At 37.7% G+C, this 12,041-nt stretch overlaps 1 protein-coding gene across 18 annotated transcripts in view; it reads right to left on the reverse strand.

Moving 5' to 3' along the window:
* adgrl2a (adhesion G protein-coupled receptor L2a) overlaps positions 1-12,041 on the reverse strand; it is a 95,257-nt gene that overhangs the window by 44,131 nt on the left and 39,085 nt on the right. For all 18 annotated transcript variants that reach the window (XM_051077138.1, XM_051077127.1, XM_051077126.1 and 15 more), the window contains exon 3: positions 10,045-10,258. In XM_051077138.1, coding sequence (XP_050933095.1) covers positions 10,045-10,258 — 214 coding nt within the window. The remainder of the gene's footprint in view (positions 1-10,044; positions 10,259-12,041) is intronic.

Genomic DNA, 12,041 nt, shown 5'->3' on the forward strand with positions numbered 1-12,041 from the left:
AGATAAAGCTGACAGTTGCATGGGGACCTCGTGTGATTTCACCCCCCGACATCCGTGTTTGGTGGGGCGCATTTACACGGGATAAACAAAGTCTGTGTGTTTCACTCAAATGTCCCGACTTATTGATTTGAGCTTGCTCCTTCTCTGAATGGGTCTACATGCTGAGTAGCTAGATGAGCCTCTTGAATTTGCACCCAAAATGCCATCAAAGGTCTCATTAAAGATTACCACTGCAGCCTCCATAAATTTAGACCCCAGAAGGGCAGAAAATACCAAAATACTCATCAAATCCTCTTTTATATTCATTTAAAATGATCAGACTGAGCGCTGCGTTGAGCGGGGTGTGTGTAGTTCAGATACAGGGAGAAGATCTATATATGATTATAAGAAATCACACGCACATTATACTCCAGTGCAAACAGGGCATGAAATTATATTTTTTATGGGAAAATAATTCTATGCTTTTGCTATTATATATACTAAATGTACTTTGTTGTCATTTGACCAGTCCCTTACAGCAGTGTCAAAAGTTAATTCTGGTCCCTGCCTTTAACATCTGGAGAGCAGATATTCTAATTGAGCCCGTAGTGTGCTCTGAGGCCTGGGGAATTGCAGGTGACCACCCTTTTGCTGTACTGAAATCATGATAATGACATCAATACCCAGAGCAAGCCGTAGCTGCTACCAAGGGGACTTAAAATTCTATTGGCAGTGTGAGGAGTCGGATCAATAACTCTGTTCTGCTGATTTAGCAGGGACCAGAGATGATATTTGTTTCTTCTTATCACAGACCTGTACGCCCATTTACAGCAGATCATTGGAAAATGTATTACTGGTTGCATTGTATTGTGCTTTGGGTTTTGCCTTTGCTTTGGGCTGCTGAGGTAATCACTGCTCTGTGTCCAAATGTTATTAATATAATATTAGGTATCACGGTGGAGCAGTTGGGAGTTGGTTACTCTAGAGGTGTACAGCATTGAACAATCGTGAGAGGCTGGGAATTGGTGCTGTTTAGGTTTCAAATTGAAAGTAACCACAATTTAGCTGCATACCATGAAAGCATGCAGTATATTGCGGTTTACAGCACTAAAAAAATATCCAGCAACGTAAAAAAAAAAGGTCCTATGTTGAACTGAAAAGCCCACTACATCACAATAACGGCAGGAGAAGGAATTAGCCGTAACTACTTCTAAGCAATTAATTTCCTTCTCCCTCCTGTTCTATTTCTTCTAATCAGCATGTATGCCAATTCAAATTGTTCACACTTTTTTGGTTTTTTTTTTTTGTTTAAACAATGTATTATATCACATAGCTATTTGTGTTATTATATATTTGAGTGTATTGGAAAAAATTGTGTTAACTATTTTATTTGGTATAAATGCTGCTTGGGAGAAATACAACAGAGGGAAGGGCAAATGAATTGCTTTTGTGCATGGAAAGAAAAAAGTTTTTTTCAAATACATTTGAGAGCCAGCACTTTTTTTATTTAACCAAGAGAAACAAAAGATTGTTGGGGTGTGTTCAAACAGTGTATTATATCACATAGCCGTGATAACACATATTTGTGTCTTTGTCTCTGTGTTTAGTGAAGGTCTCAAGGGGCATTGCACTTTATTAATGACCTTCATGTGTGATAACAGATGAGAATATCAGCATATTGTATTTGTTTTTATGGAAATTTTGGAATTAAAACATGCAACTCATGCTGGGCCCATAATGCGCTGTTTGTTTTTGTGGGTAATATTTCATGACTCTGCAGCACTTTCCATATATTATATGGTCACTTTGATGATTCTGTCCCATTCGCTCATGCATAAGCATATAATGCAGGAGCAATATAAATTACAGTGCTTTATCTAACAGATTCCAATGAGACCGGGGAATGGATGCCTGGTTTATATTAGGCATATGAAACAGAATGATATCAAAAATAAAATTCATGACACTAATGAGACATAGACCTGCCATCGTTTCACAGGCAAATCTATTAAACAACAGGACATAAGCACTGGGGAAAAAAATACCTCATATTTCTTTTGAAACAATGTTGACATAAGTGTTGATAGCTCTTTCTGATATATTGCCCTAATTTTAGAGCTGTGGAGCCCGGGCGCCTTGATCTATGGGATTGCGTGACTGTGATTCCGTCTCATCTGTGAAACCTCGGGCATCTCCTGAGACCAATTGAAAAAGCCCTAATGACTTTGTCTATGCATAGACCTAGCCCTCAGATTGGGAGAGAGCATGTAATTGAAATTCTTCCCATAAAAAGTTCAGTATTTGGGCCTGCCAGGGCACAGGTCTCAAAGTGCACACTAATTAAATACATGTAAAATATGATATCTCTGACTATCTTTTGATAGTCTGAGGCTATATAGTAATTAATCATGTACATAATGAATATTAAGTCTAAGGAAGCTTTTCTCCACTTTTCTCCAGAGTAAAACATTTTATTTCTATAAATACCGCAACTGCTCAACAGGATTTTACTGAAGCAAAAATGGAAGGAGTATTAATTCATTTTATGAATTAATGCAAGAGAAAGAATAATGAGCCACTTGGAAAAGGAGCTCAATGTGAAGAACATTTAAGCCAAACTTGTTGGAAGTTACATTATTTGTGGCGGGGATGTTACCTAATTGCTTGGTGATGTTTCAGTTTTAGTTTATATCAAGGAAAATATGTGACGCTTCAAAGAAGACATATTCATATTTTCTACCAATTTAAAAGAAGAACTGGTTCAATTATACACATTGGAGACTTGTTTTCTCTAAGATATGTCCAGTTTAAAAAATAAAAATAAAACAGTGGTTTCCCAATGCTCAACCCACACTATGTTTAGTGCTAGAGATTAGGGCTAGAGATTAAAATCCACAAGAAGCTTCACATTAGTTAGATGCAACTAAAATTGTTCTAATATAATTTCTTCTTGGAATAAAACTAAGCTAAATGCAGGAATGAGCTACTTTCTGCCTTGATTACCTCCATTTTCCCCACCGGCCTGTTAATCACACTGAAGTATTCCAAATGTAATCCCATCACATCTCTGACCTTTTGGGAGAGGCAGACATCAGTACAATTAAGAGTGTCATAGAAAATGCTGCTTGGATTTGATGCAAATCTCCATTAAAAATGAGCACTCCCTGCTGACAGAGGGAAGGGGCACGATAAGACACCGACAAGGTGTAACTGATAGCATTCCTGATACCATGTATCCACATGCAATTTAACCTTTTCCACTGCCATCATAAAGCATGTCAGAGGAATAATTGGACATGAGGATAATGTGCTAAATGAATAATAAATTGCCTTAAGTGAAAAAAAAATGCTACAAACTGTATTTCTACTAACAAATGTAATAAAAGGCTTTACTTAGGTCTGAAGACTGCCAGAACCATAAATCACTGTAATTTACACTAATCCTTCTCTCAGAAAAGATAAAATGTCATTTTAATCATTCCTGCTGTGTATAGCAGATCAGTGTGGGCCTATAACATGACTTGGCTTAGGCACACTATTCTATATAAATATACCTGTATAAATGAAAGCTTTATCGATATTTTACTTACAGTTTATTTATATGTAACAAATCTACTATTAATTTAATTAACCTCTGTACAGCTTTTAGTGAAGCAAGCATATTAACAATGTTTTTTTTCTTTTTCAGTATACATCATGATTACCATTCTTTGAAAATCTTTCTTAAAAGATTATGATAAGATTATGTTCTGATTTTCTTTTTTAAAAAGAAGAAGAAGAAGAAGAAGAAGAAGGATCTTGGGTGAAATAAACATGCAACCACTGGATTGTTAAAACTCTTAAATATCAGTATTGGTTTTGGCCTTGAAAGTCCATTGATCAGGTTAAATCTAAACACTCAAAATATTTAGCTGAGCAGATACAAATAGCTTTGATCTCATACATCAGTTGTAAATAATTGTAAATAGATTTTGTCTGTATACCTTTGAATACACCGCTTTTGAATTGAACCAGTGTGGAAGGTCATGGAGGTCTTTCAAAAACATGTGCTGCTCATGTGACATGACCGGTTAAACTAAGGTTAAGATGCTCCTTGATTGCTAAATCCTAAATTGCTTTACTCCCACTGCTCAATTGTCTATTTCCCAACACTCCATAAAGTTCAGGAAGCCTAAGCAGCCACTTGGAATTCACAATATAAAAAAAAATACCCGCAGCAGCAAAAACAATTGCTGTGTAACTGGAGGAGAAAGGCGACATGAGTGAGGGGAGCACATTACACAAAAAGGCACAATCTACTTCCTGGTGCTCCCAGTTTGAATTTCAATCAAATTAGCATCTCTTAAACTCAAAGTGACCCGTCTAGCTCCATTTCATCTGAAATGCTGATGAGGTTCATGGCACAATTATCAAGGCAGACATCTCTCTCAAGAGGCAAGCCTGTTGATAGCAGACAGGCCATTGAAAAATTAAATCATTTCCAGGGCCACAGAATGGCAGCAAAAGAAACAATCTGTTGCAAACAGGACACAAAACACACACATACATACACCAGACACACACATGCTAGATGTATAATCACCCCAAATATCAGTATATTTAGACCATTTTCTAAGGGGGTGGCCCAATAATGTTTCAGGAAATAGGTCGTTAGAAATTAACCATTAGCATTCTGCTTTCAACTTGAGGTCTGACCCAATATCCGGGTAAGACATCCCAGAAACTTGTAATTACTGTCATATGCTTGTGTTTATGCTATATTTACTGGAGCTGCCAATGGTGCTCAACGGGGGGATTCCAGGCTCTTACAGAGTCAGGGGGAAGGCTGTCTGACTCACATCCGTCCATCAACTATTGATTTTTAAACCAGAAAAGGTATACCGTCATGCCACTGAAGTAGCCAATGGAAATACTCTTGTGACATTCTGCAGGTCGAAATGTGACCTTTATAAGACAGCAGAATGCAGTGGTAGCACACCAAAGCATAAAGCCAAAGCTACACAGGAAAGACATAAAGACAACAATAATAATATCCTGGAGCAACTGAATCACGGTCCAGATCTCAGTCCTACTGAGAATTTGAATGAATACTCAAGCAAATACATATTTTGCTTTTTATATTTGTAACTGGTTATTTAGTTAATGTAATTAGTTAATTCATTAAGATCACTTTGTAGATATCTGTATTGCTTGATTACAAAAAGCTACATTAAGTCTACTTCTTTCATTGTTGTAAGACAATAAGACATTGAAATATCTGGTGATATATGAAACTCAAGTGAGTTTATTTATTAGCAGTTGTAACACCCAGATGGGAATGACTGTTTTTGGCTAATGCAGCTGATTAAATAGCTGCAAAAACCAAGGTATTTTCTCACATTGGTATAAAAATCATAAACAAATCCACACTGCCCACAACAGTCCAAAACATCCAGACATGTTAAAGGAATAGCTTCCACAGTAGAAATTATATGGCATAATCTCTGACTGTTGACAGCATATATAAATCATATGTTGTCATATTGTCCAGCCCTATTGTCATAACATATGTATGTTAAATCAACATTTTCAAGTTTATATTTACATTATTTTATTGCATTAGCTGTTGTTTGCATAATGAGGACCACTGACAACTATTCATACATTTTTTAATTTAGCACATCATTGCCGACGTAGTCTTGAGTAGAGAGCAGTTTCAAGGCTCGTGAACTTGTGTACACCCCTTTGAAACACCCAAGCTGGATCTTTATGAAATCTTAATTTGCTGTGCTTTAAATAAACACTGACACTGTACATACAGAGAGGAAGAACAAGGCAGTGTGCTGTCAGGCGGCAACAATGGAGCTCCTCGGAGAGCCCTACAAGCAGTCCTGTCACTGATATAAATAGTGTAAGCGGCATTATTTAGTCTCCAGAACTGAGAAAAGATGTTGGAAAATACAGATGATTACGTGCTAATATTACAGAGTTATTACAGCATTACAAGTTAGCTGTTACCTCACCAATCAATGATAATATTTGGAAAAATTTATCACATTCAAGCTCTTGAGAAATAAAATTGAATTTTTTTAAATACCCACTGGTTACTGGCAATGATCATTTTCACAATGATTAATTAATGACTAATAATGAAAATCAACTCAGTCTAACTCAAAGCTGCCCTATAATCCCACTGATGAATTTCACATCCTCTGTTAGAGAGCTGCATTGATCATTCTTGTCAATGATACGCCCCTTGGAAAACCCATGATCCGCAAGCATGGTGGGACCCAGCCATGTTATGTTACAGCAATCAATGACCTTGTTATCGAATACTAACGATGACGCTCATTAGTCAAAGAGAAATCAATAGATGTAAGCCACTTATTCATATTGTGTGTCTTAATATGTTCTTTTTGTGAAAATTATTAGTCGAGATGTGTCACTGTCATCTTTGCTACTCCTCAGGCTACTGTGATAAGGACTGGTGGTCATTTAAATCAATAACAACCAAGCACCAGATGGTTAGTGCATGTACAACTAGATGTATTACAAAATAATATTTAAATATATTTAAATTGCAGCTTTAATCTGGTGGATATTATCTGTAAGAATGTGTTGGGGCTGCAATCATTATCATTAGTGCAGATGAGGAAAATGTAATTATTGGAAACTAAAATCTTGAAAAGAAGAACATGAAAAATCACCTCGCTGAATATTATTATCAATGAATTAATTATTTCAAACTGTACTGCCATGCAGTTTCACATCTGCTGGGGAGGTGTCCACGTGAAAAATTCCTGTACAGATTATCACCCACTTGAGTCGACTAATTGCTTGCAGCTGAATGTTCTAATTGAGCCACAACAGTCCTAAGGCTATTTTCATAAAATCATTGTGCTCATGAATATAATATGCCAGCCAGATATAAAAACAACTTGGAGTGCCAACAGGATCTATCAAACTCAGTGAAGCCTCAATCCAATTCTCCACACTTCAGGACCACATCAATTTTGGATGTTTAAAAGTGAACACAGTTATCCACACAAATGCTAATGTGATTTTTTTCCCCTCCCCACACACTTAAATTAGTAGGCCAGGGTAATTATGTCAACAAATATTTTTGGCACTTCAATCATTTATCGATGGAGACTGTACAGTAGAAAATACAATTTTTTCCATACACGGTGTGTGCAGAGGGTTATACAGCATATGGAACATTTCAGCTGGGTTAGCCACAGCAAGAGCCCCAGTGAAGACCAGAGCTTTGACTTGTGTAGAAGTGAAGGGCTCAGGACCTTGTGGTGGTGAAAGAAAACAAAAGGCAAAATAAATAAATAGATAAATAAATCTTGGACAAGGATAATTATTTTTGGCAGCAGAACTTTTGTTTCATTACATTTGCTTCCTATTTCCATCTATTCCTGTAAATAAATGGACAAAAGAAAAAAAAAACCACTAATTAGTCCCATATGCAATCCTGGGCATTTGTCAAGCTGTCCTTGAATCTATTTTCACGACAGTGGACCGTTTTAAGTTTCTGCTCTGATTACTCAAACACTGTTTTTGTGATATTGACTATATAGGAGTAAAACTGTGCATCTTCAAATCTATGGTCCGTTTTCAAATAAATAACAACATCAATCTGCTCTCACACTCCCCATAGTGATATATCTCACAAGAACTTAGCACTGACAATCATCTATATATGGCACTTTATGTAAATCTACTTCAGTCACTTTTTTGCATCAGCTGATCTCTTTTGCATTTCTTTCTGTGGTATCAGATGTAAACTTGTGTGAGGTTCTTTTTGTGCAATTTGTTTTTTAACCCACACACCTGAAAGAGACCTTTTGTAACGCAGGACTTTTTCTTAGAACTCACATATTTCTCTCTTTGCCCCAAGTACAATAGCTCAGCAGTGACATTGAAATGCTAAAAACGCATTTAAAATAACATCTGAACTACGGCCTCTGGCACTCACAGGATATGCACATGAGGAATGAACCCGAGTCCTCTGCAGACGCTGGTGGAGAGCACTTGGACGAGTACTGTTTGGGATTTGTTGTCAGGCGGCTCCTGCTGGGTCAGTATTTGTGCTTCAGTGGACTGTTTTTGTGCGAGCAGGGGCTGAGGGCAGCGTAATACACAGGGCCACAAGCAGGGAGCAGGCGGGCTGCAGCCTTTCAAGACAGACAATGTGAGTCAGCTATCTGACTTCATCAAATAGGGCTTGACAATAAACCCCCTGAATACAAGGGCTCTACTGTTTTATTTCATTATTTTTTTATTTCCCAAGGCGACTTGCCAGAGTTGCTGACGGTCTCATACCGTCCAATATCTCTCTCTGTGGCATTCATATGTCATTCCATCCTGTTCACTTTGGCTCAGATGGCATACCTATGTGACAACTGGTCTCATGTATAAGGTCTCATGTATACAGCGTTGCCAGCGGAACCCTGCCGAGGTGCGTGGGGGTGTGCACGCAGGAACATGTATCTCTGTGTGGTTTGTTTTCCACACTAAATCATCCTTCTTTGCACATGAGTAATAGCAACAGAGACAGCGGCTTTAAAAATGTGGGGCATCTCTGTGGTCAGTGATCAATCAGTGGGAGTTCAGGAGATATGGGGCTTCTCTAAGTCAGTCCTGCCAAGTGCCTGCCCTTAATCTGATGAACAGGATTTACCAAAGGGCCAATGTAGAAGAGCAGTATGCTGATGTTAAGGAAATACCAGTGGTTGAAGAGGTATTCAGATCATTTAACTGAGTAAAAGTGGCATCACCACACTATAAAATAAATCCATTACAAATAAAAGTACATAAGCACTGGCAACAAAATCTACTTAAAAAGCACAAGTGCTAACTATGCATGTATCATTATTGTATTATTTGCTGTATTATTGTACGGTGTTATTTGTGCTTTACCATGTACACAGTGCTTTAATGAAATAGTTGGTAAAGAAGGCACTAATTTGAACTATCTGTGTATATTGTTGGTTAGTTTAATCTGTGACAGTGCATCACGTTTTAGAAACTGACCATATGTTTTGTATGTAAACTGTTAATATGAAAGTAACTAGTAATTATAGTTGCTAAAAAAAAATAGTGTAGGAAGAAGCATAATATTTGTTACAGAATTTTGGTTGGGTAAAGGCAAATAAGTGGCAAAGTGGAAATACTTTAATAAAGTATAAGCACCTAAAACCTGTGCTTATCTACAGTGTTTGCGTAAATGTACTTCAGTGTACTGGGGAAATGCTCCAAATGAAGCATATTTGGCACTCATTTGTCTGATGTTGGTAATTAATGATACTCCATCTGGAATCCAAATGTTTTATGTTTATTTTAAAAAATATTTTCAAATGTTTTGTATAAAAAATTAATGCCTAAAAAATATATTTTTTGGCATCTGATTTACTAATCTATAAAAGCTATAGTCAGCCAGCTATCTTTTCAACATCACCACAATATACAAACTTTTTTTTTATCTCAATCAGGGCCAGAATCAGAGGGTGAGTTTATGAGGCATCAGTTTTTGGTGACCAGTGTTGAGAGAACGATGGCTAAATTATAATAATTTATGGATTCATACCTTATTAACCTATGCACAAAAAATAAGTAATAAGTAACCTCTTTAATTTATCTTTTTTTTCCTCTGTCACTTTATTTTACACACACACACACACACACACACGTTAAATGGATTTCACTAAGAGCAAGTGGCTCAGCTTCACTAATAAGGCTGTCTTGGTATTGGTGCTAACGTTAATGTCTTGTACGTTATTGATGCTGACGGGCTACTGTTGCTTTTTGCTTTTTTCACTCCTCACTTACATTCAGTTTTGCTATTTTTGATAGTGTGAATCAGTCCTACAGCAGAAGATTTTACTCCTTATTTTAAACATGGGAAATGGATGTCAACATGGGCAACCAGACAAAGTAAAAATGGTTGACTGTGGTCCAGATCTGGTTGCTCAGGGCAACTGTGCAACTGTCAATTATTTTCTATGGGCCCTATAACTCTGACAGATACCTCATTTTGGAATGATTTTTGGTGCCGCACTGAGATGTCTGAGGTTTTACCTTTGTGACATGATCTTGTAGGCATCTGGAAGATAGCAGTTGATGTTCTCCATCTGGAAAGGGTCGGCGTCGCAGATCTTGTCATCTGTTCGGCCATAGTTGGCACTTTCAATCATTATGACATCACTTCCTGGACACCGCAGATCGATGGGGTAACCCTCACAAGACAGCTCTCTCCGTACTAAGCCAAATGGCAGGGCAGCGCGACTAAACCCTGAGGGAGGGGAGAGAGAGGGAGGGAGAGAGAGAGAAAGAGTCAGTGCAAATCGAAGGGAGATGTATAGTTCGGGTGACAAAGAGGAAGATGGTATGAAAGGTAGAAGACAGGATATTAAAGTTGAATGTGCTGGATACACGCAAAAGTAGCATTTTTGTGCATGTCATTCTTTTTTTTCTTACTTAAGAGGCTATAACTATGCAAAATGGATCACATTTATATGTGGACAGTGAACTCTAGCCTGACATACATCAGAATGTTGAGTTCATCTCAGCTGCACCAGTGAGCTAATGGTGTTAGTATGTCATCTGCACGCCTTAACTGGTCCTGAAAAAAATCAATAATTGTCATTAAAGTCTAGTTTGTCAGCTAAAATGTCTGGAGCACTGTAACCCCTTACGACCGTCTATGTACAGTAAGCACATTGATACATAATAACAAATGTGACAGCTAATGTGACAAAAAAATATCTCTCTAGAATTTATTTGTTATGCTTTTTTAAAACAGTCAGCCACCACTTTTTTGTCTCTGCCATACTTTTGTCATGTGCTTCAATTCAATATGGGAACACTATCACTAGAGACTTGTGGTTTACTTGCAATGCTCATTTTTCTATCCAATATGAAAAAGTACAACAAGCATCTGTACAACATGAGTGCAATTTGATCCACTTTGCAGTGCTGACAATTGAACTGAGGCTATTGGGAGGCTGGAAAAAAAAAGTTTGTCTGAGTATGTGTGTGTGTGTGTGTCTATCAGGGAGGGTGAGGGGGTAGGAAAAACAGAAAAGAAATCAATATTGTGGCTTTGTGCTCTGCAAACGTCAACAATGCCAAAACCCATACTTAAACTGCAAGCGAACTACATACATAAACCGTACCAATCCAAATGTGACATTTTTTTGATCAGCCCAGCTTTTTACATCTATGACATGTCAAGTATTAGAGGAGAGCGGGAAAATGCTTAAAAAGATTGCCAGCTGCCCCTCTGAGGACTTAACTACTGGCGGCACTGAATAATAACTTCAGTTCCCTTAGTTAGTCACCTTTTTGAGCCTTTAAATAACAATGTTGTTACCTGCAACTTGGTCGATGGCTATGCTGTTAAGTGTTTCCAAGCCTCTATTTCCCTAATGAGGTTCACAGTCACAGGAGAAAGTTGTTGTTACAACTTCTCATTTGTTTGGCAACTGGATAAGTCAGACTGATCCATATGTACGGCTGTTTATAATTACAAAGCACTTTTTCTTTTCATGACTCATCCTGCGTGATGTTCTTTGTGTGGCAACAGTTTACTTAAAGCCACTGACTTCAGCTCTGCTAAATTGGCCTGGAATGGCTGAATTCATTTTACCCTATGGGATGCTTCATCAGTTAACTACCAATATAATTATCTTTGTCTGATTAAATGCTATGCTACAATGGCAGGGGATTAGCATTCTGTACTGTGCCCCACACCAGGAAATGCTACTGTGGTATTTTACAAAGGAAGATAAATGTCAGTTTGTATTGCCTGATCTTCCGTTTGTTCACCAATCAGGTGAAACTCCTGCTTCTAAGTTGCTCAGTGAAGAGCTCAGGGTAAACAAAGGATATAACTGTATGGAGGGGGGCAGCTGCCCCGGCCTATCTACCCTCTATAAGACTTTATTTGTTTGGGAGCATGCAATCATAGGGGAAGGATCTTTTTTCCTCGACTTGCTCTTTTTGACAGCAAACTTTCTCATGTGACCAATAGTCATGAAAAAGTAAAGGCTTTCAAATATGATAGGTTTCAGCCA

Source organism: Lates calcarifer, linkage group LG17, assembly GCF_001640805.2.
Source record: "Lates calcarifer isolate ASB-BC8 linkage group LG17, TLL_Latcal_v3, whole genome shotgun sequence".
NCBI lineage: Eukaryota > Metazoa > Chordata > Actinopteri > Centropomidae > Lates > Lates calcarifer.